Source organism: Beauveria bassiana, assembly GCF_000280675.1.
Source record: "Beauveria bassiana ARSEF 2860 unplaced genomic scaffold BBA_S00004, whole genome shotgun sequence".
In the NCBI taxonomy this organism is placed as follows: Eukaryota; Fungi; Ascomycota; class Sordariomycetes; order Hypocreales; family Cordycipitaceae; genus Beauveria; species Beauveria bassiana.
In genome coordinates, this window is record NW_007930839.1 from 65,711 (window position 1) to 88,786 (window position 23,076).

The following is a 23,076-nucleotide window of genomic DNA, read 5'->3' on the forward strand; positions in this document are numbered from 1 at the left end:
TAGCCCGATGCCCAATCGGCTTGGCGCCACATCTTTTTCCTCATTCTCTCTTGTCTCTGCCATTTGTTGTTATCGAATTTTCACAATACCGGCCGAGAGCGGATGAGCAAGGTCTCTTTCTTCTAGTTTTTTGGTCCTTGTCCGTTTAGGCAAGCAAATCACCTTTTTTTTTTCTTTCTTCTTTTTTTTTTTAAATTAAACAACTCTTTCAAACTTTTGTCATAAAACGCTTAATGGTGTTTTGCAATCTTGCCGCTCATAAAAAATGTTAATTGAGCGGCAGGCTTTCTTCTGGCGGCGGGCTTGACCCGCTCGCCGCCACATCGCGCGCCCCCGGTTCTCGGGGGGGCGCAGACGACAAGAACAGCGTAGTACTCGGCTACTTGGATAGTATAAGCACGCCACGGGAGCTAGTCCATTGGCTCTTCAATGACTGGGTCATTCATTGCTTGACACTGCAAGATAAAGAGACCCGAATACTTTTCTGCTCGGTCATTGTAATAATAGTATTCGTAAGTGTCGGAACATGGGACTGGTGGCGAGTTCAGATATCAAAATGATGACAAGGAGATCACCAGCTTGTTCCGCCCTCACCGTACCTGGTTGGTAAATTCAGGTTACTGGGTTCGGTCTCTTTTGCTTGGCGCCTCGGGTGTCAATGGGGTGTCCGGCCGGTGCGAAGGCCGACACGGTACGCCATGGCCCCGGCTGTTTAAAACCAGCAACGCTCCCCGTCTGCATGGACGGAGGGCTATTGTTTCTATATCTCCTTCTCTACAAGGTTTAGTTCTGTTTTCTTGGCCATTCCGTTAGAGCAAACAAGCATCAAAATAACTCGCACTCTTACTTTGAAAAGATACTTCGTGACGTACCTTCGGCTACATCAAATTTTCGCTTCATCTTCTCTTCCTCAAGATTGCCCTAGCATGGCAATCGGAGTGAGAAACTCAGAATATAGTTCCTATTGGAATCTTGCAGCTGATCAAGCCTAGTCTGCATTGCTTGCACTTCTGGCTTCAGAGCTACCCCCCCCCCCCCCTCCTCTTTTGAACGTATGCGAGAGGCTTGTCGGGCAACCTCAATTCCAGATGACAAGTTCCCCCCGGCGCATAATCGCATAGACAACTGCACATCCAAGCTGGTCTGCGCAATATGGGGGTATTGCAGCCCATACCATCCGTCGTGACGGCTGACAATGCCGCCATGTCAGGCCCGCACCGGACCGAATCGCGTCTCGGCGCAAAAGACCGCACTCACCATGACGGCCACGACAGCAGCGACGCCGACGACGACAAATTTTACGAAGACGGCGAGGAAATCTACAGTAAATTCTCGTCAGGCCGTAAGCGCATCATCGTCGCCGTGCTCGGCTTCGGCGCCTTTGTGGCCCTCGTGTCCAGCACCAGCGTGCTACCCGCAGTGCCGGAAATCACAGAATCATTTCACGCCACAGATACCATCGTCGAGATCAGCAACGCCATCTACATTGCCCTCACAGGTGTCGGGTGTGTTGTTTGGGGCCCCATGAGTCAGTTGTACGGTCGACGTATTGTAAGTTGAATCATGGCAAACGGGCATGATGGCAGGAGGGAAAGTGCTGACCAGTTGTGTTCTGTCCAGATCATTCAATACGCCTGTGCCTTCTTTTGTTGCATGAGTCTGGGTACTGCTCTGTCACCCAATCTTTCAGCGTTTTTCATTTTCCGCGCTCTGTCCGCAATCGGAGGATCTGCGTTGACCATCCTTGGTAACGTAATCATCAGGTACGCGAGAGTTGTCGACTCGATGCCCGCACACCCTTCAGTGTGGCATAAATCGTTTTTTTTTTTTTTTGCTTTCATGCAATGGGCCACTGACTCATTTCTCAAGCGATATCTATAAACCAACCGAGAGAGCAACGGCAATCAGCTGGTATTTGTCATGCACCATAATTGGGCCATCGTTTGGTCCTTTCATGAGTGGCCTCGTCGTCCAGTTTGCCAGCTGGCGCATCATATACTGGGTGCAGCTTGGCTGTGCCATCGCGACCATGGCAGCTGGTTTCTTTCTCATTCCCGAGACGACTCACCATAAGCTGATCACAGACATGGCTCATCTCCCACGGCGGCAAAAGATGGCCGCCATAGCGCGCGAGATCAACCCGCTCCGCTCCGTGAGTCTGCTTCGATATCTAAACGTGGTAGCTGTCAGTTTTGCCTCTGCAGTCACACTGTTCGCGCTTTACTGCATGCTTGTCCCTATCCGCTTCGTTCTGAACCCACGCTTCGGTCTCGAATCACCGCTCCTGTCGGGCGTCTTCTATTTGGTGCCGGGCGCAGGCTGCCTCTGCTCAACAATCATAGCAGGTAGATACGGTGACTGGACAGCCAAGAGATGGATCAGGAAGCGCGGTAGACGCATACCCGAAGATAGACTTCGCGCCTGCATTCCGGCTCTGGCCATTCTGCAGGGTGGCGGCGTTTTGATATATGGGTGGACAGTTGACAAAGCAGTGGGCGGGATGCCTGTACCACTTATTTTCCTCTTCGTGCAGGCTACTGGTCAAATTATCGCTTCTACCATGTTGAATACGTACTGCTTGGAAAACACGCCGTCGCTCAGCGCTGATATTATTGCCATCTGCTGGCTGGTGCGCTACATCGGGGCTTGCATAGCTACCGCGGTTGCGCTTCCCATGATTCGGGGTATTGGTGTTGGGTGGACCTTGACTATCAATACCGCCTTGCTAGTGATTAGTTCAGGTGTGTTAATGGCCACTGTAAAATGGGGTGAAAGCTGGAGGTCGGGCATTGTCCCAGAAGAGAAACCTGCCATAACGACGCCGGTAAGGGAAAAGGGCCCTACAGATAAAGTATAGACAAAGCTTTCAAATAGAGCAGCTTCCTATAGAAAGGCTTCTGCAAGTGTACACTGGTACATTCATCGTATTGAATGCTGCTCTTGGTTCGAACAGAAAGGTGCTTCAGGATGGCGGAAACGTTGTACCCGGTGGCGGCTGTCGTGGTAAGTTGGTGCTACCAAACTTTAATTTGTCGGTCTCGACTGTCTGCAACTACAACGTGCGAGACGTTCCAGATTGAGGAGAGGACCTTCTAATTTTGGTCGGAAGAGAGCGGTTCAGCTGTTTGAATGGAGCGCTGGTGATGGCGCGAGAAGACTTGAACCGTCGGTGGATGAAACGTCTGCCGCAACGCCTCCTCTTCCTGATAATATAGTGCAGACGTACAAAACGAAGTTGCACATGTAGATTTGATTTCGAAACACCGTACTCCAACAGCATTGGTCGCCACCAAGTCGGAAGTAGTGGCTGTCTTCATGGAAGATTTAGCCCGTTGGGCAACTTATCAGTTGTGAATTGTCTCAGAGATGAGGCATGCCGCATGCGACAACGTCATTCTCCAGCAGGCGCCGCCACGGATTGCCGATCGCCATTGGGAGCGGATGCCAGTAAAGCGGCACCTGGGTGACAAGACTGATCGCCGCTTTCTCACCAGCTCATAACTAAAAAGCGGCGAACAGTTTTGTCACCCACGGTGAGCGGTTCACGCAGACCAAATAAGCGATTTTTGCAACCTTGGGGGAAAAAAACCCTCCGTCGCGGTATTTTCGCGGTCCAGGCACTTTCTTGGCAGCACGCGGCTCTGTTGAACAACATCTGCTTGTGTTTGCTGCGAGAGTGGGACGCCACCATCACTTCGGAGCTCCTGTTTCGAAAACCCCCTCTCATGTGGGGGACACATGGAACTGGCCCTTCTGAGAAAGCACCTCGTTTCTAAACCGTCATGTTTCTAGACATAGACTGTTTAAAAAAAAAAAGAAAAAAAAGTATAGTAAGTGTGAAAATGATTCATTATATAATTTATATTTTTGAAAATATTATTCTACTTGCTCTGGCGTGTTATCATAATTAATAAGACAGTGTCGAGAATCGACGAGGGCCGGTTTTTTTGTCCCCCCCTTGGTCAGATCTGAAAGAAATGTACTCGCCCGGGCCGCGTGTGCATCGCAATATGGCTCCTCCCTCGTCTCCAGCGAAAGTCATTAATTTTGCCTTGTTTGGTCATTGCGAGTGGATAATAAGGGGAACCGGGGCCTTCGTCAAAAGCTTAGCAAGATCGAGCATGTCGATCCAGACGCCGCGTGGTGCGTTTCTGTGGGTAGTTTGTGGTATCATCCCAATATCCCTCGACGACTCGGCCTCTTGGGGGTGCAAGATCGGCGAGAGCGTTTGAGCAAATCGTCATTTTCATGTCGCAAATTCGAGGTATGCCGTCGAAAATTTTTGTGCGTAACCTCGCGTCGGGCTGCGGTTGCACATGTCCGGCCGTTACGTTTGCTTCGGCTGCGATGGAATTGAAGAATGCATGTGCAGTGAATTCAGGCTGATGTGCCTGGCAGCGCCCCCATGATTGCAGGATGGAGCTTCTGGTGTCTTTGTGTGCCTCCGTCTCCAATGTTTGTGTTTCGAGTTCGTACGCTGCTTGCCGGCTGTAGATCTGCATTGCCAGTTGCCAAGCTGCCAATTCGTTCGTCCAACCTACCTACTACACCAAACGCCCTTCTCCTCCCCATTGGCGATTCTTAACAACACATCTACACTACTTTCTTTTGCGCGTTTTCTTCCTTGATAGTTTTCTCACTCTCTTCGATCCTTTCCTCGACAACTTTCTACTACCTCCGCTCGTCACATCATCTACTAGCTCGTCAACGACGATTGTCTCGTTGATAGCCCAAACACCTTGTCACGATCAATGCAGATCCATTCCTTACACCGCACGAGCTTCCTTTGAGCGTCTTTTCCAGGCTCCCTCTTTCCATCGGTCTTTCAGCAGTATTATTACTCTTCATTTCGCCCTACTATTGTCGGCTTCCTTCCAAAGCAAAAGCTAGCCAGCTTATGTGCGTGCGCATTGGCTGAAGCTACCAGCTTATCTATAACACCTATGCAAACGAGGTTATTGAGCCTCAAATCCAGCAGAAATGGAATCCAAGAGCCCTTTCGGCAGCTTCAGCGGCGACTCTAGTCCGGTATTCATGGACCGCAAACGTGAGCCCCTGTTGCCCTATTCGGAGATTGTCCTCGAAAAGGTGCCAGTCAAGCTACGCAATCCTCTTAGCCACTGCCTCTACAAGCGTGTCATTCTATGGACTGCGTTGAGTTTGTTCATGGCCGCGTTTGTTTTATTTGGCAAACATGATGGCCCTGTGCGAGCTGTTACGCAAGAGCATACTACTACTGAGAGTGGCTCTTCGCCCATCACAGCCGAAGGATCAAGCACCGAGCTCTTTCACGAGGTCCATGAAGCTAAGTCGGCAAATATTGAGGCCCAGCGAATCATTGATATCACCTCCAAAGAGCAGGACCAGTCACAAATTCAGGTGACACCGAGCACTGGTGACGCCAAGCATCTGGACCAGGAGGAAAATGATGTCGCCGAGGAAGACGACGAAGATGAGGATCAAGAATTCATGGACGATTCCGATGAAGACGTTGGATCTCAGCTTCCATCGCCGAACAAGTCAAACGGCAAGTCATCTAAAGGCAATTCTGGCGATCAGTCCAGCACCGACGACTTTGACTCGGATGATGAAGACGAAGACGAAGACGAGCTGGACGATGAAGATATCCCGGAATATGACCAAGATGCCGAAGAATCGGAGAGGACTCTCCTTCTAGACGGCGAAAACACGGATCGACTAAGGCAGGAACTGGAAAATTTGAAGCGAATGCCTTGGCTTCGTTTTCCTCAGTGAGCACATGGATACTTCAAACGCACATATTACCAGCTAACAGACAAGTCTCAATGCCTATTTTCATGGCCTTAAAACGCTAGTCAGCAAATCTCGCCACGATCCGGAGTGGCCCAGTGCCGAGCGAAGCGGCGCTTTCACGGGCCGAGTTCCTTTGAACAAGAAGGTTCCGAAGCCGGTGCCGTACAGCCCCTACGAAACCTCTGATAGTATCAAGACATGTTATCTAGACAAGGAGGATAAGATTCCGGCGCCGACCTTGTACGCCTACAATGGTGTCTCCAGACATATGCCAGACCCCGCCATCGGATCATATAGCATGTTTGGCATGCGTGACGATGTATGCTTTGACCGATTTGGTCGCTACGGACCGTATGGTCTTGGCTATCGTTTAGCTAAGGGTGGAACAAGCGTCGGTATGAATACTGAAAGCTCTGGCAGTGAAACTGTCTGGGAGAAGTCTGGTCAAATTGATTACACCTCCATGGACTGGGGCGATGCCCAGGAAAGGTGCTCGAAACGACACTGGAATCGCTACCGCCAGATCGACCCCAACACGGACGAGCTTGAGCCACCAAATGACTCCAAAAAGGGTCAACAAGCTATAGTCATTCGTCTCTACACTGGTTTCAAGTGGACCTATCTCGCCGTGCTGAACTTCAGAGCTCTGATTACAGAGGTTTCTCTCAAGTCTGGAGGTGAATACACTGTGCACTTCTTGATGCATGTACGGGACGACGATGCCCCCATCTGGTCGGATGACGCGACCGTGCAAAGAATCTTGGATACGAATGTTCCTCCCGAGTTTCACAACATGGTTACATTGTGGAGTGAGGCACAGATGAGGCTATTCTATCCTGGCAAGTTCAGCGCACCAATTCAGAACCCAAGCGGCGCAGACATTCACGGTGTATATCGCAGCGCCCACCTGCCGCTTCAGGTGTTTTCCCTCCAGCACCAAGAGTACGAACACATTTGGAACTGGGAGATGGACATGCGATTCCTCGGTAATTACTATGAGCTCTTTGATCGCCTCGGCAAGTGGGCAGATAAGCAGCCGCGTGCTCGCCTTTGGGAGCGCAGCGCCCGTTACTACATTCCCGCCCTGCACGGTGACTGGGACAACTTCACTGAGACTGTTGAACGCCAAACTACCGAAGCAGGAAGACAACTCATCTTTGGGCCCTTGCAATTTCATGGCAAGCGACCCCTTCGTCACGAGCAGCGCGGCGAATCCGTTCTCCCGGCAAGCTGTGCCGTTGGCAAAGACGCAAGCGAGTGTGGCGTTGGTGAGCCCGCGGACCTTATTACACTCAACCCTCTCTTCGACGCCGACAACTCCGGATGGGTCTTTGCCTATGATACTACAGGCTATCCATCGAATCCGCCGCGGCGGTGTGCCATTATCACGGCGTCTCGACTGAGCCGCCGTCTGCTTGGGGCTATGCACGAAGAATTGTGGCGTCACCACCACAGCATGTTTTCCGAAATGTTTCCTCCGAGCGTGGCACTCCATCACGGATTCAAAGCTGCTTATGCGCCGCACCCTCTGTACGTTGACAGAGCATGGAGCCCCTTTGCCCTTGACAAAGCCTTCAATGGCGGGCAGGACCACTCGACGTCTGGGCCGGGTAGCCCGTTTGACGTGAGCAACGAGCACAACCACAAAGGCATGAGCTGGTACTACAACAGTGAGTTCTCGGGCCTTCTCTGGCGGAGATGGCTCGGCTACCCGCAGTTGGACGGCCGGGGTCGGAATGGTGGCGAGGGAAACCGGGGCACGATGCGGGGAGGGCAGGAAGAGGAGTCGATGGAGGGAAGCACGGGCCGGATGTGTCTACGGAGCATGCTGCTACATCCTATCAAGTTTGAGGATCCGGACGAACGATAGTAAGAAAAAGCCGGTAATGGTATGGTGTGGGTACGTCAGTTTGTATTTGCTGTGGTGGTGGTGGAGGAGGAGGAAGAGAGAGCATCGAGCATGTCAGCCTCTTCTGTTTGTTTATTAACCTGTCTTGATCCTACTAGCACAATTTAGACCTCAACATTTTCGCTTGCTTTTTGTTTTCCAACGACTCTAGAGTTCAAAATGTACATTTTACAATGCTGCGCTGTTGGATGGACTGTGATGGATGCTGCGATTGCCCCAAAAAGGAAGAGATGATGTAGACTAACGAAAACTTCGAGATATAATAGCGTGACAAACATTCAATTGACTTCGATGGACCAGCTAAAAAAAAAGTCGAGGGATAAAAATGGCTAGAAATCCCTTCTCCCTGCCAAGACCAACAATATAGTCCAAAATTGAAATTGAGAAAAAGCAAGCGCGAAGAACAGCACCTAGGCTAAAAGCAAGAAAAGCACCTAGACTATAAGCAAGAAAAGACGAAAACCAGCTCGCTTGTCGTCGCTATCCAAACAGTTAGATATCCCATTCTTTTCGATTCATTTTCCAAAATGTGGTTCCCGTCTCCCGACTGCGCGCTCTTCATCGCGCTCTTCATACTAGTCTAGCAATCGCCAGTGGCAAGGTCTTGCTCCGACATGGACCAACAAGATACTAATAAAAGATCAACCAAGTTATCAGGCATCAAGTCAGACACAGCAGCAGACTATTCGAGGAGTCGCTACAAGTCCAAAGAAAGCAACAATATTTCATGCCGCGTTCATGAAAACACATACATCATCCAAGCAACAGCATAGGCCGCATTGATAACTCAAGAACCTGATCGAAGCGTCCCGACACCATCATTAGCCAACCGTCTAGCAGAACTCATTAAACAAGTAAACCCAACGTAAAAGAGGTATCGAATAATAGGCATGCAATAAATGCTGCGGAAATGTAAGAAGAAAATTGCCTTCCCACGCCAGACGCCATCAGCGTCGAAAAACGCCCAGAGTCCCAACAAACAGAAAGATTGCCCGCTCAGTCTTGAAGTAGGAAGCACTGGCTTGAGATCTCGGGGGAGAAGCCAAGACTCAATTTGAGGGCAGAAGATGAAACGTCAAATTCTATGTCGCGTCCGAGGGTGGCAAAAGTCGGCTGAGTAACTCTTGCGATCAAGGATTGTGGGAGTTGAGAGCCAAACTCTTGGCCTTGACTCCAAAAGAACCCAGGAAAAGCCGACTCGCTGTAATCATGTAACAAGAAGTGCAAAGAAAAAGAAAGGATGACGAGCTTCGTAGAACACCAGGCAAGTCGAATGCTTTGTCAGTGAATACCAAGCTGAAGGACGCGCCAAGGTGGTTTTTTATGGCGAGCGATTGATCAACTTTCTTTCATCCTACTTCTTGAGGGCAGCGTCGTAGATAGCGACAAGGCCGGTAATGGCAGTGCCAACCAGGATGCCCTGGTAACCGCCATAGACGGCGTTGTTGAGGCGAGCAACGGAAAACTCGGAGAGAAGGCCACCGAATGTGACACCCTGGGCGTAGACAACGTATGACAGCACGGCCTTGGCGATGCTGAAGCTGAGAGGATCGACAACAGTCTCGTTGAGGGCGCGGGCGCGAGTGCGAGGACCAGCGTGGCTGTTGGCAGAGATGTTGAAGAAGTAGCCAACGATGCTGGGGACGAGGATGGCGGTAAAAACCCAGGTAAGAGCGGGTGACCAAAAGCTCGAGGTCAAAAGCAGGAACATGTCGGGGAGGTAGACGTTGTAGTCGCTGGTGCCGATGGCGGAAATGGCGGGAATGGTGAAGGCAAAGCGGTTGGCGAGGATGGCCGGACGAATGTAGTAGAGCTCGAAAGCGGCGACGGAGAAGAGAACACTGGTCACGGTGCTGAGAGTCTCGCGAGTGGCATTAGAAGCCTCGGTGATGCCGCTTTCCTGATAAATTGAGGCGACGCGCTTGCGCATAGCAACAGTGGAGCGGTCAACAGCAAAGGCAATATCCGCGGGAGAAGCAGGAAGAGGGACGCGAGAAGCAACCTGAGAAAGGGTGCGAGCAGGGGTACGGAGGACGGCGCTCGAGTTGACCCTATTTGACAGTCAAGTTAGTGGACTCTGGTCGTTTGCGACAAGAGTTCGGAAGAAGCGATGACGCTACTTACTCGGCAGCAATCTCGTCGGCAGCTTTGGTGACTCTACGCTTGACGACTTTGAGAGACTTTTCAACATCGTCCTTTACGCTATCCTTCTCCTTCTTGATGGGGGAGGTGAGGGCCTTGGAGCGGCTGGTGAAGTAACCGGTGAGGTCGGGGTTGGCAGAGAAACGCGAGGCATGCTGAGAAATGAAGTCGTCGAGAGCAGCTTCGAGGTCGCTCTTCTTGAGATCTTTGTAGCTGCGCGTAATTGGTTAGCATAAAAGTAGCTGCAAGAGCGCGCAAGTAGCGGCTGCGACAGGTGAAGCTCTGGGAGTGGGCCGCATGTTGTTGCGCGAAGATTGTAGACACGAGAAAGCACCGCGTAGGAGGTGCGGCAGTAGTCGCACAGTGGCTTCCGCAACTGGGGGGCAGAATGTGCATGCAGAGGGTGTTGAAACAAGCGAAGAAGCGCATCGCAATAGCAAGGCGTTAAGGATAAGCCGGGGAAGCGATGTGGATGCGCGCAGCGATAGCTGGCGGCGAATGCGGTGAGGCGGCGGCGAGAGGAGGAGCTGGAGCGATTTTGGCGCGATGCGATGCAATGCGCGCCGCGACCGATACAGCAGCAAACGGCATTGCGCAGGCGCACTATGCGCCGACAAAGCCCAAGTGCCGACGACAGAAAACGGTGATGCGAAAAAGGAAGAAGAAGATTTACCTCTTAAGACCAATCTTGTCGGCAATGTCGCTAAGCTCAGTCTTTTTCTTGGCCTTGAGCCAGGCGTTGCTGTTGTTGGAAGACGACATGACGAAATCGAATCGAGCTCAAACTGGTTCAAGGGTTCTTTCCCGGACGGAAAAAGTATTGTATAGAAAGCTATAAAAAAGCTTTGTTAATAGAAGAAAAAAATATGTGGTGTGGATGATGCGCCGTGGGAATAAGCGACACGGAAGCGCAATGATCTTATAAAGCCAGATGAATAACAAGATGGTCCTTTTTTGTTTAGATGACAAGGAGGAAAAGGAAGAAGGTAAGACGGGACAAGAAGTAAGTAGGCGAGGACCTCGGATTCTGGGTAAGTGGGCGGCGGTGGTCAGGTACCTACCTAGCAGGACAGCTTTTTTTTTTTTTTTTTTCTTCACTGTACAGGGGTTGTAAGCCAACAGAGCGGAGGTAAATGGCTTTGGGGGCTGGTGGAATAAATGGACAAGACGAGATGCTTGATGGGTGTGATGCCGCGTAGAAGAAATGGGGGGGTTGGGAGACTATAGGTAGGTATCTTATTGGTTAGCTAGACTGAAGAGTCGAGGACTCAAGGCAGGGAAGCATCATGGCAGAGTCACTCAACGGCCAGCCTTTTGATGGCTTGTTTACCTTTTTTGTTTTGGGAAATGGGCGTGGCTGCAGTGCCTAGCGTGATTACTATTACAAGCGTGCTCAAGAGCCAGTGAGCACCGGAAACGGCGGGCGTGTGGTGTGGTTACAGCGGGTCATTTAGGGGTGTGTTTTGTTGCCGGAGCAATTACCAAGGTGTGTGCCCTTTACACTTGACGATGTAGAGCTGGAATCAGTAAGGGTCAGTTTTCTACAAGGCTGGAGATCAGTCGTTGAAAACAAAGAAAAAAAAATCCTCATCTATGTCGGCACTAAATTCATTCACTTCAAAGCAGAACTAAACAAGTATGTTGTTTAGGGTTGACGATGCCCTCGATTAGCTAGCTGCCAACGGCCTTGTCTACGCGACGCGTACCAAACGCGGTCCACCTCGCAGTTGTCAGCTGCCACTCTGCTACGTACACACTTTTGTCCATTCTTTGCCCGCCCATTGCCCGTTTGCTCCTCCTGCCGGGCCGTCAGCTTGTTTGTTCTAGTCAGTCTTGCTCTCGCTTGTCTGCTAGCTGCCTTTCCTTGCTTCCCGCCCCCGCTGATTCGCCGGCTGCCGGCAACCCCAGTTCAATTCCAGCCCAGCCGCCAGTACCAGTGAGCCTCATCGTCTTGTAAATTCGCACGGCTCCATTTTATCTGCCTTGCACTGGCCACCACGACAGACTGCTGCATCTTTCGGACTCTGATTGCAAACCAAGCCCTGTTTCAAATCAACTTTGACCCTGCAACTCCGGAAGCTACCAATATATATAACAAGTTATACGCACAGCTGCTACAATCAAACATCATCACCTTCCGCTGCTCACGATTACTCAGTCCATCCAACTCACAAACCTCTCCTCTCCACGATTTGCAATCCGTAACCCAATTTGCTGCCCAACCAACAGCTTCAGCGTCGTCGCCATTCTCGCCGTTTTGAGCGTGGCCAGAGTCTTACGTCTCGCCTCTAGATACAGCACCTGCTCCGTGTTTTTCTCCTGCACGTCCTCCTTGTCCACCACCAGCTTGATGCTGTGTCGCCGATACAGTACCGCTAATGCCGTCATAATCTGCGACGGCGCCATCCGTCGTCCGATGCAACTGCGTGATCCGTCGCTAAACGGCAATACGCCCTTGGCACTGGCCGAAATAGCTTGTCGCTCATCACCGAGCCGCTGTCATATAACTCTTCCTCGCCCTTGGTCGAGAGGCTGCTTGCTGCCGCCTTCTCTGCGTCCTGATCACATTCTCGGAACCACCGCTGTGGCAGATGGTCGGCAAGATCCGTCTTGCCTGTCTCGTACTGGCTCGGGCCCGTCAACCAGTATCGCGGGTCCATTGCCGTGCACATGGCCGCGACCAACGCCGGTACGCCGCTGGGTAACGTGTACTGCTGCCCGTCCTCGGTTGCCACCTGATCTTGCGCCGTGAACTTGGGCAAGATCAGAACCGGGGGCATCAATCGCAATGTCTCCTACATGGCCGCCCCGACGTGACTCGCCAGTAGCGCGGTGACTACCTTGCCGTACTCCCACTCTGTCAGCTCCGTGTCGCCCAGCACCGCATCCAAATCCTGTTGTAGCCGCCGCCGAGCCTCCGGAAAGCATGCCAGGAACACTATAGTGTACAACAGAGCGTCGGCTGTCGTCTCGTGCCCGGCCAGCTGCAGAATGAACGAGTTGCCAATGATGGCGCTGCGGTCCAATTCGCCGCCGTCGTTGCCCGTACGCATAAACTGGCCCAGAAATCCCATGCCCAGGTTCTTTATCTCCGGTCCTGCCTCATTGTCTTCGGTCAGTCGCTTATCGAGCAGCTCGTTTGTATACCCGAGGTCATCTCTTGCTGCTCGGCCCGCCTCTCTCGCACTTCTGCACGGCATACAGACTGCCTATTAACTAACAGCTTGGTCCGCCCAAGCGCGCTCTCATTGCAAATCTGGGCGCTCCGCTCTCCCATTCTTCCCGCATCGAATCCCGCACTGGCGACCTTTGCACGCAGGCGTACCTGCGCCAGGCAAACAGGTTTAAAACATAGTGAGTGGATACATCAATCTTTATGGGTCCCTTGCGATCATCGCCTCGGAACCGATCTTCTCTGGCTGCTCTTGTTAGTGAGCGAGGTAGGCTTCTCGAAATTGTGACAGGCTGCGCGCCCGCATCGTGGTGGAATCTGTGTCGAAATGGGAAGCCAATGTCCTCTCCCCGCTATGATCTCTGCTCCCGACATTTACATGGACCCATTGCAACCCCAAAATCTGTTCAATTATCGAGCCCTATACAATGGCACATTCTTTTTTCTTCTTGGATTTAGAGCTTTCAAGAGTATATTTGTATGTCAGCCAGTTGCGTGTTTGCTTGCTGCAAACAGCTCTCGGTGGACGTCACAGGTGGGCATGGGCAAGCGTCTAAACGCCTCAGCCGTGCTATTGGTTCACTTTCATCAACATTCCCATCATTACCATTCGTCGTTGCGCTATGAATGAAGTTTGCATGTAGTGGCAAATGCCATGGTATGCTCGAGTATATCAAACAACTATAGAAAGCAGAAACCGAAAACCTTTGCGGGATATTTGCGCCATTTGCTGTTGAAGAAACATATCATACCCCCTCGTTGTCCCATTGTCACATAGCTCAAACTCTTTTGTTCCGTTCCCCGTTCAATTTCCCGAAAAATGCCACATATGATACGTTGAGTGTCTCTCGGTTGCGCGATGCATTTGCACACCAGCCAAGTGTTAAAGTGCTGGTAAGTGTGCGTAAGATTTTTAAAAAGGTGTGTTGAAGTAGGTATATTTGTTTTTGTTTCCCTTAAAAGAGACCGTCAATCTCACCAGTCTCCAGGTCAACATCGACGTTGAGGTAGCCAGGAGCAGTGGGCAGGCCAGGGATAGTCTGGATATCAGCAGCCAGGGCATACAGATACCCAGCGCCAGCAGCCATGCGGACATCGCGGATGGGAATGGTGAAGCCAGTAGGGGCGCCCTTCAGGTCAGGATCATGGGACAGCGAGTATTGCGTCTTGGCGATGCAGATGGGCAGCTTGCCATAGCCTTGCTTGGTATAGGTATCGACCTTTTTCTGTGCCAGCTCGCTGAACTCGACGGCGGCAGCACCATACATCTTCTTTCCAATGGCCTCGATGCGCTCCTGCACGGTGCCGTCGAGACCGTAGGTAAGGGTCAGCTCCTTGGGCTTCTCGCTAGCAGCAATGACACCTTTGGCTAGGTCAACGGCCCCGGCGCCGCCCTTGGCCCAGTGGTTGGACAGAATAGCGTCCTCGGCGCCAGCAGCGATTGCTTCCTCGCGAACGACTTGGATTTCGGCATCGGTGTCAGTGGCAAACTTGTTGATGGCGACAACAACAGGAACGCCAAACGACCTGGCATTAGCAATATGCTTCTTGAGATTGACGCAGCCAGCACGGAGAATGTCGATATTCTCCTCCCTGTAGACGGCATTCAGAGGAGCACCAGGGGCGATGGGAGGGCCGCCGCCGTGGACCTTGAGAGCACGGACAGTGGCGACGACGACAACCACGTCGGGAACAAGGCCGGAAGCGCGACACTTGATGTTGAAGAATCGCTCACCGCCCATGGTAAAGTCAAAGCCAGCTTCGGTAACGACGAAACCAGCCTTCTCCTTGACATCCTCACCGGGTTCAGTACCGGCAAGCTTGAGAGCAAGTCGGTCAGCAATGATGGAGCTCTGGCCAATGGAAATGTTGGCAAAGGGACCGGCGTGAACAAAGACAGGAGTACCCTCGAGAGTCTGCATCAGGTTGGGCTTGATGGCGTCCTTCATGAGAGCGGTAAGAGCACCGCCAGCGCCAATGTCGTCGCAAGTGACCGGGTCGCCCTTGCGAGAAGTGGCAACAACCATACGGCCAAGACGCTCGCGCATATCAGGAAGACTGGTGCTAAGGGCCAGAATTGCCATGCATTCACTGGCAACGGAGATGTCGAAGCCAGTCTCGCGGGTTTGGCCCTTCTCGGTGGGAGCTGTACCAACAGTGACGCCACGGAGGTGGCGATCGTTGACATCGAGAACGCGTCTCCAGGTAATCGTCTCGGGGTCAATGTCAAGACGGGCAAAGCGGCTGATTTCCTCCTCGGTCAATTCATCGGGGTTTGTCTTGTCAATGCCGAGCTTCTTAAGGCGGCGAAACATGATGGGAGCAAACTTGCGTGTACCGTTCTTGGCGGGGACAAGGCGACGGTAGAGAGCAGCATCCTTCTGGGTGTTTTCGTGGAAAATGCGAGTCTCAATGGCAGCAGCCAGCAGGTTGTTGGCAGCGGTGATGGCGTGAATGTCGCCAGTCAAGTGCATGTTGAACTCATCCATGGGAATGACCTGGCTGTAGCCACCACCGGCAGCACCGCCCTTGATGCCGAAGGTCGGGCCCTGGCTAGGCTGCCGAACGTTGGCGAAAGTGACGCGGTCGAGGTGAGCACCCAGTGCCTGCGCAATACCCATAGTGGTAGTGGACTTGCCCTCGCCAAGAGGAGTGGGGGTGATGCCGGTGACGACAACATAGCGACCGTTCTCGCGGTGCTCAAGACGCTGGAGTAGGCCAAGATCAACCTTGGCCTTGTAAGCGCCGTAGGGCTCAAGCTCGTGGGGAGCGATGCCGACCTCGGCGGCGATGCGAGTGATCTGCTTGGGAGTCTGGGCGCGAGAAATGGCAATGTCTGAGGGTACAGGATCGAGGAGCTGGAGGGGTAGCGGAACAGTCTTGCGGAGCTTCTCGTTCTCGAAGAAGACATTGGTGGCCTCGACAACATTTTCGAGGAGCATAGCGACAGTCATGGGCCCGACACCGCCAGGAACGGGGGTGATGACCGAGGCGACCTGGGAAGCAGGCTCAAAGTCGACGTCGCCGACGAGACGTTGACCAGACTTCTTGCTAGCGTCAGGTACGAAGTTGGTGCCAACATCGATAACGACGGCGCCTTCTTTGAGCCACTCGCCCTTGACAAAGTGAGGAGAGCCAATGGCAGCAATGACAATGTCGGCGGCCTTGATGTGATTCTCGAGACCAGCGGTTTTGGAGTGGCAGACGGTGACGGTGGCATCTGCGTTGCGCAGCAGGTAGCTCACGGGGCTGCCAACAATGTTGCTGCGGCCGATTACAACGGCGTACTTGCCGGCCAGACTGATGCCAGCCTCCTTCAGGAGGTGCATGACACCCTTAGGGGTACATGGTGTAAAGATGGGGGTGCCACCGCGCTTGGCGAGCTCACCGATATTGTTGGTGCCGAAGCCGTCGACGTCCTTTTCGTCGGCAACAGCAGAGGTAACGGCGTACTCGGAAAGGTGTGAGGGTAAAGGCAATTGGACGAGAATGCCATTGACGGAGGAATTGTGGTTGAGTCGACGAATAAGGTCAAGAATCTCGGGCTCGGAAATGGACTCGGGGAGAGAGATGAGCTCGCAGTCGATGTTGGCCTGCGAGGGTTAGAGTTGGGCAAAGGTTATACAAGCAGCTAAATGGCGCTAAGCATACCTCTTGAGCAGCCTTGAGCTTCATGCGAACATAGGTGCCTATGGGTGGATGAGTCAGTTGGCGGAGGTGGGTTGGGTGATTGCGGGAGCTGTGACGAACTGGAATCGGGACGGTCGCCGACTATGAGGAGAGCAAGTTAGCAGCTGGAGCAGAGAACAGAGCAAGAGGTCGGCAAAATTCGAGCTTTCAGATAATTGTAGATGCATTGAAATGTTGTTTCATGCGAGCTTTCGTACCTTGAACAATCTTGAGCGAGGGGCGGTATCGGGGGTTCAATTTTTGACGCTCAGCAATCTCGCGGCCGATGCGCTCACGGATACTCTTGGCGATGGCGTTGCCATCGAGTTTGGTGGCGACCATGGCTGCGGGCGTGGTAGAAAAGAAGCGTCCTGTGCCGCGACTTGAAGAGAAAGGAGAAGATTGGGCGAACAAAGAAGCGCAAGGACGACGAAGGGAAGAGGAAACAAAAGTCGAGCTGTCGGAACGATGAGGAGGGGCAGCAACCGGACAAGCGGGCAAGCATGTGGATAGCGATAGCGGGGTGAGATTAGCGCTGGCTTCGGTGGTTATAGTGCTGAAGAGGCGAGCTTCTAGTGAAGAAGCATAAGCTGCAAGGCTGTGCCTTGAAGTACCAGCCACCTTGGAAGCAGAGCGGCTCGACGCGGTTGGCAATACAGACACAACCTTGATGAAGTCGCTCCTCGTCCGGCTACTTCTGTTCAGCAAGCAGACGCCACGTCGTTGGCTGCTGCAGGTCCTCCTCGCAGCCTGCGCGGCAGCACTCGCCCGGTTGTGGCAGAACATTGCTGCTGGTTGTTGTCTCAACAAAGATGCGTGTTGGATGTCGACAGAGATCAACCGATGGAAGAAAAAAAAAATGTGCAGACTGTCCAAGCTTTAGCTTGCCCGCCGCTCCAAAGTCTCTTACTCGCGTGAGATCGTGGCGCGAGAAAATTTTTGCCCGTCTAGTGTTGAACTGACAGGCCACAACGAGTTCGTCGGTGCCGTAATCCGTGCTAAGAAAAGAAGGCCTGAGGGCTCGAAAAAGCTCGCCGCCGGCACCCAATTGGTTCGATTTGACTTTTCCTCCCTTGGACTTGGAGCTCGTCGAGTCGTCGCCCCTGTCGGTCGAGGTCCGCTGCGGATACTGTAACTAACTTGGTCTCGATGGCGTTATCTTTTTCTCTCGCTCTGATCCCTCGCGGGTCCCTTGATGGAGTTTTCTCACGGCTCTGTCACACCTTTGTGGTTGTCGACACTCGTAACTCAAACGACGATGGCAAACGTGTCCGCCTTTTTGTCTCGCGCGATCTGTGCCGCTCTCCTGGGGGCACTAGTTAGTTGGACAGATTACTCCATACCATCTTCAGAACCCAACCCTTTCAAGTACAAGTCCGACTCGGGCCTCTCTTATATATTCCCAGGAGACAACCCTCACCTCAAACGGTCCCTCTCTCGATTCTGCGGGGAAATTGAAAACGCATCAGTTCGACCTGCCGTGTCCCGTCACAAACTCCGGTGCTACCGTCCGCGCTCCGAACCATTGCCTGCTCCCTGTCACCACCTCTTTGTCAAAGGCACCATACTATGACAAACATCAATGCGGGATCCTGGCGCCCTGCTGCAGCCATGTTCCAACCATGTGGTAGCTGCCCTTACCCACGGGCCACGACGCTAAATCTGGCCACAATTAGGCTCGGCCAAGATGGGATGATGTTAGCCATGTTGATTGCTTCGCTGCCGCTCGAGCCAGTGAGAGCAATGTCGGAAACTAGAGAGAGCATTTTTGTGTGTGTTGGATCTGACTATGCGTCGCATACCCAATCTTGTTACAAACAGTCGCGAGGGGGCATGATGCTCGACTATGCATTTCACAAAACCTACAGCGCCGTCACATACAATTGAAGATTTGCTCGATGGTGCGGGCCGACTGCAGCAGTGGCATTGTCCACAATGGTCCGCTCCGTTGCCAGCACGCCAGACAACGTTGCACCACCCCAACTTACACTACTCTCGGAGAATCCTGGCTTAGGATGCATCTGGTGTGGGTGATGCTACCCCGCGCCTTCTCATTGCCAATTCTCTTTACTAATTTTGCGCATGTCGCAGACCCTGTCGCACCGCGCACTGCGTACTGTGGCCCGGCGCAAAACGTGATCGGAGCCGGCCCGGACTTGACTGCGGGGAACTCGGTCGCAGCGCGGCGCTGGCAACATTGCAGTCAATGAATTTTGTCTTTGGAATACTTTGGGACTGGACCTCCAGGGCGGCATAGCCTTGGACAGTCGACAAATTATTGGCAACGCAATTGCTGGAACGAACGGCTTTTATTCGAGATGTCCTCATGTTCATATCTATCACGGCAGATGCTTTCACAGCCCTTTGCTGTCCAACATCTCGTCTGGGTGGCTCTCTAGTAGCTCCAGTGCCCGTGCAAAATTGTTCAGCATACTGACAGGGTCCCGCAGCCCTTGATATCTCGACGACATTAAAAGCAGCGCATGCAGCCTGCTCCCCCTTGGATGCGTCACCAGCAGCATCGGATACACGGCCCAGTCCGAAAACATGGGCATCTCCTTTTTACAGATGATGCCATCGCTGACGACTTGGATGTCGCGATCCCAGTTTTGGTGCAGAACCACTGAATCCACCTCGGTCGCCGCAGGCCAATCTGTGCAGTTGGACACAATGTCACTCCAGCCTAGCGTGTTCGCCGACGCGGTTTCAGCATGCTGGAGTTGGATCGCCTGAACGATTTGTCGTCGCGTTAGTCCATGGGATTGCCGCACACGCACTGGAATGACATTGATGCAGGGCCCGATAACGCCGTCGATGCCGGACCACGCGTGATGGAGCTGGCCAAAGACGGCATCGTCGTGCTTTGTTTCGTGCCGCAGGGCCTCAAACCAAGCCGCCTTGACCATGCTGGCTGGCGTCACTCCCGCAAGCGGGCGGATCTTGGGCAGCTGTCTCCTCGTTCGAGAGATGGTGGCCTCGGCGTTGGCGGCCGGTACTCGCTGGAATAGACGGGGTGGGTGGGAGCCTTGCAACACACCACGCCAGATATTGTATGCTTCAACAGTTTGTCTTCTGTAGCATTCTAACACGTGCGCCTTGAATTCTGCCTTTACCACAAGAGGTACACCTCGATAAGCCTGCCACAAGTCCTGGATGAGAGGACGCAAGCATAACCCATCATATTGCCCGTGGCTTAATCTCAAGACAAGAATATGGCGTGCCTGTGACGTGACTGTCACCAGCACGAATCCAATGATGGGTTTTCCAATGTCGCATCGCTTCTTCAGCTCCTGCGACCCGTATTCGTCCACCCACCGTACAGCTGCGCTCCAGCTGTCACACTCCTGTCTCAACAAGGGCACCGGTAACTCGCGCAAGACTACTTGTACCAGCATCTTGCGAGACATGTGAAATACGGTACTTAGAATCGCGTGCCGAGCAACGAGTGCCTGGCACGCACGCTGCAGCCGCATCACATCGACCGTCCCGGAAATGTGCAGCGGCAAGCAATCCACCACTCGGTTCGAAGCAAACGCTGCCTGGGTTTCCAAAGCGGGAAATACATCTTCGATGTCTTGTTGACGAAACAGTTCAGGAAATCTACTCATAAAGTCCTCCCGAGCTGCGACGAAGTCGACAGGACTGCCAGCGACATTGGGCGTTTCGCAATTCTTCTTGGAGCAGCCGCTTTGTGCTACCTGGGCTAAAGTTGCAGGTCTAAAGAGTTCTCGCAGCTCTACGGAGATGCCGCTTGTTTTGGCACGGGTGGTGAGGTGGCGTGCCATAATTGAGTCTCCTCCAAGATCGACGAATGTGTCGTTCATGCCGACTTCATCGCTGGGGAGCTGAAGTATTTCCGCGCAAAGGTCCCGTATAATGGTTTCTCTGCCAGATCGTGGCTCTCTGTGGGCAGTGCGCTGAATAGAGTACGCAATCAGCTCTCGTCGGGTCAACGCGCCCGCCGCTTCGCGCATCCTTCGGCGATCAAGTTTGCCTGTGCTAGTTTTCGGCAGCGCGGCCAACTCGACATATGCTGTTGGGACCATGAACGATGGTAAGACGTCTTTCAAGCAGGCATCCAACAGCGAGGACTGCTTTCGAAATGCCAATGTCGGCGTCGCTAGTAGAGGCGCGTCCGCATCGCTGGTTGATGCTTCACTCGTCACAATGAAGGCAACAAGCATGGGTGACTGCTCGAGCGCATCTTCGGCGGTACAAAGAATATCGACGACGACGCTTTTGGCGATAGGTAGAAGTCGTCGGATCTGGTGCTCAACCTCGCCCGATTCCACACGCTGGCCTCGGATCTTTATCCTTGTGCCCTTTCGCCCGAGAAGTTGGAATGAGCCGTCGGCTGCGTTGCGTTTCGCCAAATCGCCCGTCTTGAAAACACAGACGTCGGCTCCTCGTCCAACACTTTTAACCCATTCGAGATTTGTCACAAAAGATGCCTCAGTCTGGCATTCGTTGTTGATGTATCCTTTGGTGAGACACGGACTCTCGATAACCAGCTCACCTTCCGCCCCGATTGGAAGTAGGACGTTGTGATTCTCGGGATCCACGATCCAGGCATTTGCCTGATACGGTCTGCCAATACCAGCAGCGGCATCTATTCCCGTTTTCTTCGCAATCATGGTGCCCTTGGAGTTTTCAGATTGCCCGTAGAGCGAGTAGAGGTTCAGGTGGCTCCATTTGGACAAGTCTGAGGACGACATCTCCTCTCCAACCATAACTAGTGTCTTCAGAGACGACACGGTGCCTGGGGCTATAACCCGGGCTGCAGAAGGAGTAATAGCAATCCAATCCGCGCTCAAATCTCGGATTGCCCCCGCAAGGTCATGTTCAAGCTGGAACTGCGATGGAATACACAGGCAAGCACCACGAGCCAGAGGTGCCAACTGGCCCGTTATGCTGACCACGAATGAATACGAGGCAAATTGAAACACTCTCGAGTCAGGCTTGAGATCCAAACCTGCGCAGTACTCATCAAGACCGCTCATGAAGTTGTCGTGCTGAATAACGAATCCTTTTGGTTCGCCGGTGCTTCCCGAGGTGAATCCAGCATACAACGGACTGCTGGGCTCTGGTGTGCTATGTGATATCTCGCCCGAGGGTACTAATGGGAACTCGTCTGTAGACTGACAGATGGTCCCGAGGGATAGGCCTGCTTTGATGTTGTTTGGACTGGCAACGACCATTGCCACGTTTGTCATGGTACACATTGCCTTGAGACGGCAAATTGGCTGCGACGCGTCAAGGAGTACAAATGCGCATCCGGCCTTGATGACACCAAGGATTACGACGGTAGACAACATTGACTTTTCCAGCAGCAAGCCCACAAACGTGCCTGGCAGTAGCATTAGCTGCGAGAGTTTTTCTGCGACAGCAGAGACCCGTTGCTCCAGCTCAGCATAGTTAAGACGGCCATCCCAGGACTCAATGGCCATGCTCGTAGGTTGTTCTCTGCAGCGCTTTTCGATCGTCGCCCATACAGTCTCAAGACGGGGCTGTCGCAACGAAGCTGTGTCCCAGTCCATCAGCTGCCTCCGGCCCTCGGCGCTGATGGTCTGCAAGCCAGAGACTGGCACCGAAGGTGTTGTCATCAGCAGGTGGATTGCGTGGCGAAGCTGATGCAGTATAAAGTGAATCGTCGCGGACGACCATGTTGCATCCTTGTAGAAGGCTCGCAGCGCCACCGGATTGTCAGTCAGTAAACACTCGATGGAGAGTTGATACTGTGAATAGGCATGGCGAACTGATTTCGGTTGTGCATGTTTCCTGTTTACTGTTGCCCACAGAGCTAGCAATGTATCAGAGGGTTCGTCTTCAATGGAGCCCTTGGTTTGCGACAACTTGTTCATTGCTAGCTGTGCGTAGTCGTTTCGCGCAAGATGGACCCTGACAGTGCTGCAGGTGAAGGCATCGTCGGCATGGGCCGCTTGGTCGTCGACATGAAGAAGATTAAAGCTCACGTCGTTTGATCCGGTATAACAGCCTAGCACGGCAGACCACGCCAACTGAAGAGCTATCTGCAGAGGAATGGTGGTGTCTGGACGGACCTCGAGTGCCAGCGTCTGCTGCAACTGGCACTCTCCGACACACTCTGAGGTTGCATCCATCTCTGCTTCTCTGATGAGGATATGGCAGCGATGGCCGCTGAGAAAGTGATTCTGACACAAGTGTGAAGGATTTATCCACGAGGCAGAATAAACTCGGACGGATAATCAGCAGTGATTGTGCAAGTGTTGAGAAATTGCACCAGGCCTTGCATGCTTCTTTGCGACGGGTCAAGGCGGTTGAGATACCACGTAGTCTGTGAGAAGAAGAAGCAATACCTGCAAGCGACCCCAACGACTTACTGCCGACACCGGAGCCCGCGCAGAGCGCGTATGAGCCTGCCACGGCTGTTCAT

The 23,076-nt window shown here is 52.8% G+C and overlaps 6 protein-coding genes across 6 annotated transcripts; 2 read left to right on the forward strand and 4 right to left on the reverse strand.

Moving 5' to 3' along the window:
* Positions 1-1,152: 1,152 nt before the first annotated feature.
* Positions 1,153-3,501, forward strand: BBA_01805 (MFS transporter; the record flags this gene model as incomplete). The annotated part of the gene is made up of 5 exons (XM_008596902.1): positions 1,153-1,551; positions 1,621-1,763; positions 1,870-2,824; positions 2,880-3,003; positions 3,365-3,501. 5 exons carry the CDS (start codon positions 1,153-1,155, stop codon positions 3,499-3,501), a joined length of 1,758 nt encoding a protein of 585 aa, XP_008595124.1.
* Positions 3,502-4,980: 1,479 nt separating this feature from the next.
* Positions 4,981-7,642, forward strand: BBA_01806 (uncharacterized protein; the record flags this gene model as incomplete). Its single annotated transcript, XM_008596903.1, has 2 exons — positions 4,981-5,750; positions 5,800-7,642. The coding sequence occupies 2 exons, from the start codon at positions 4,981-4,983 to the stop codon at positions 7,640-7,642; spliced, it is 2,613 nt and encodes an 870-aa protein (XP_008595125.1).
* Positions 7,643-9,035: 1,393 nt separating this feature from the next.
* Positions 9,036-10,585, reverse strand: BBA_01807 (uncharacterized protein; the record flags this gene model as incomplete). Its single annotated transcript, XM_008596904.1, has 3 exons — positions 9,036-9,732; positions 9,806-10,036; positions 10,497-10,585. The coding sequence occupies 3 exons, from the start codon at positions 10,583-10,585 to the stop codon at positions 9,036-9,038; spliced, it is 1,017 nt and encodes a 338-aa protein (XP_008595126.1).
* Positions 10,586-11,977: 1,392 nt separating this feature from the next.
* On the reverse strand, positions 11,978-13,023 carry BBA_01808 (Cytochrome P450 CYP534C2; the record flags this gene model as incomplete). The annotated part of the gene is made up of 3 exons (XM_008596905.1): positions 11,978-12,176; positions 12,275-12,576; positions 12,664-13,023. 3 exons carry the CDS (start codon positions 13,021-13,023, stop codon positions 11,978-11,980), a joined length of 861 nt encoding a protein of 286 aa, XP_008595127.1.
* A 928-nt stretch (positions 13,024-13,951) lies between these two features.
* Positions 13,952-17,006, reverse strand: BBA_01809 (formate-tetrahydrofolate ligase; the record flags this gene model as incomplete). The annotated part of the gene is made up of 4 exons (XM_008596906.1): positions 13,952-16,588; positions 16,647-16,684; positions 16,746-16,766; positions 16,883-17,006. The coding sequence occupies 4 exons, from the start codon at positions 17,004-17,006 to the stop codon at positions 13,952-13,954; spliced, it is 2,820 nt and encodes a 939-aa protein (XP_008595128.1).
* Positions 17,007-19,018: 2,012 nt separating this feature from the next.
* On the reverse strand, positions 19,019-22,783 carry BBA_01810 (nonribosomal peptide synthase; the record flags this gene model as incomplete). The annotated part of the gene is made up of 1 exon (XM_008596907.1): positions 19,019-22,783. One exon carries the CDS (start codon positions 22,781-22,783, stop codon positions 19,019-19,021), a length of 3,765 nt encoding a protein of 1,254 aa, XP_008595129.1.
* Between the last annotated feature and the right edge of the window lie 293 nt (positions 22,784-23,076).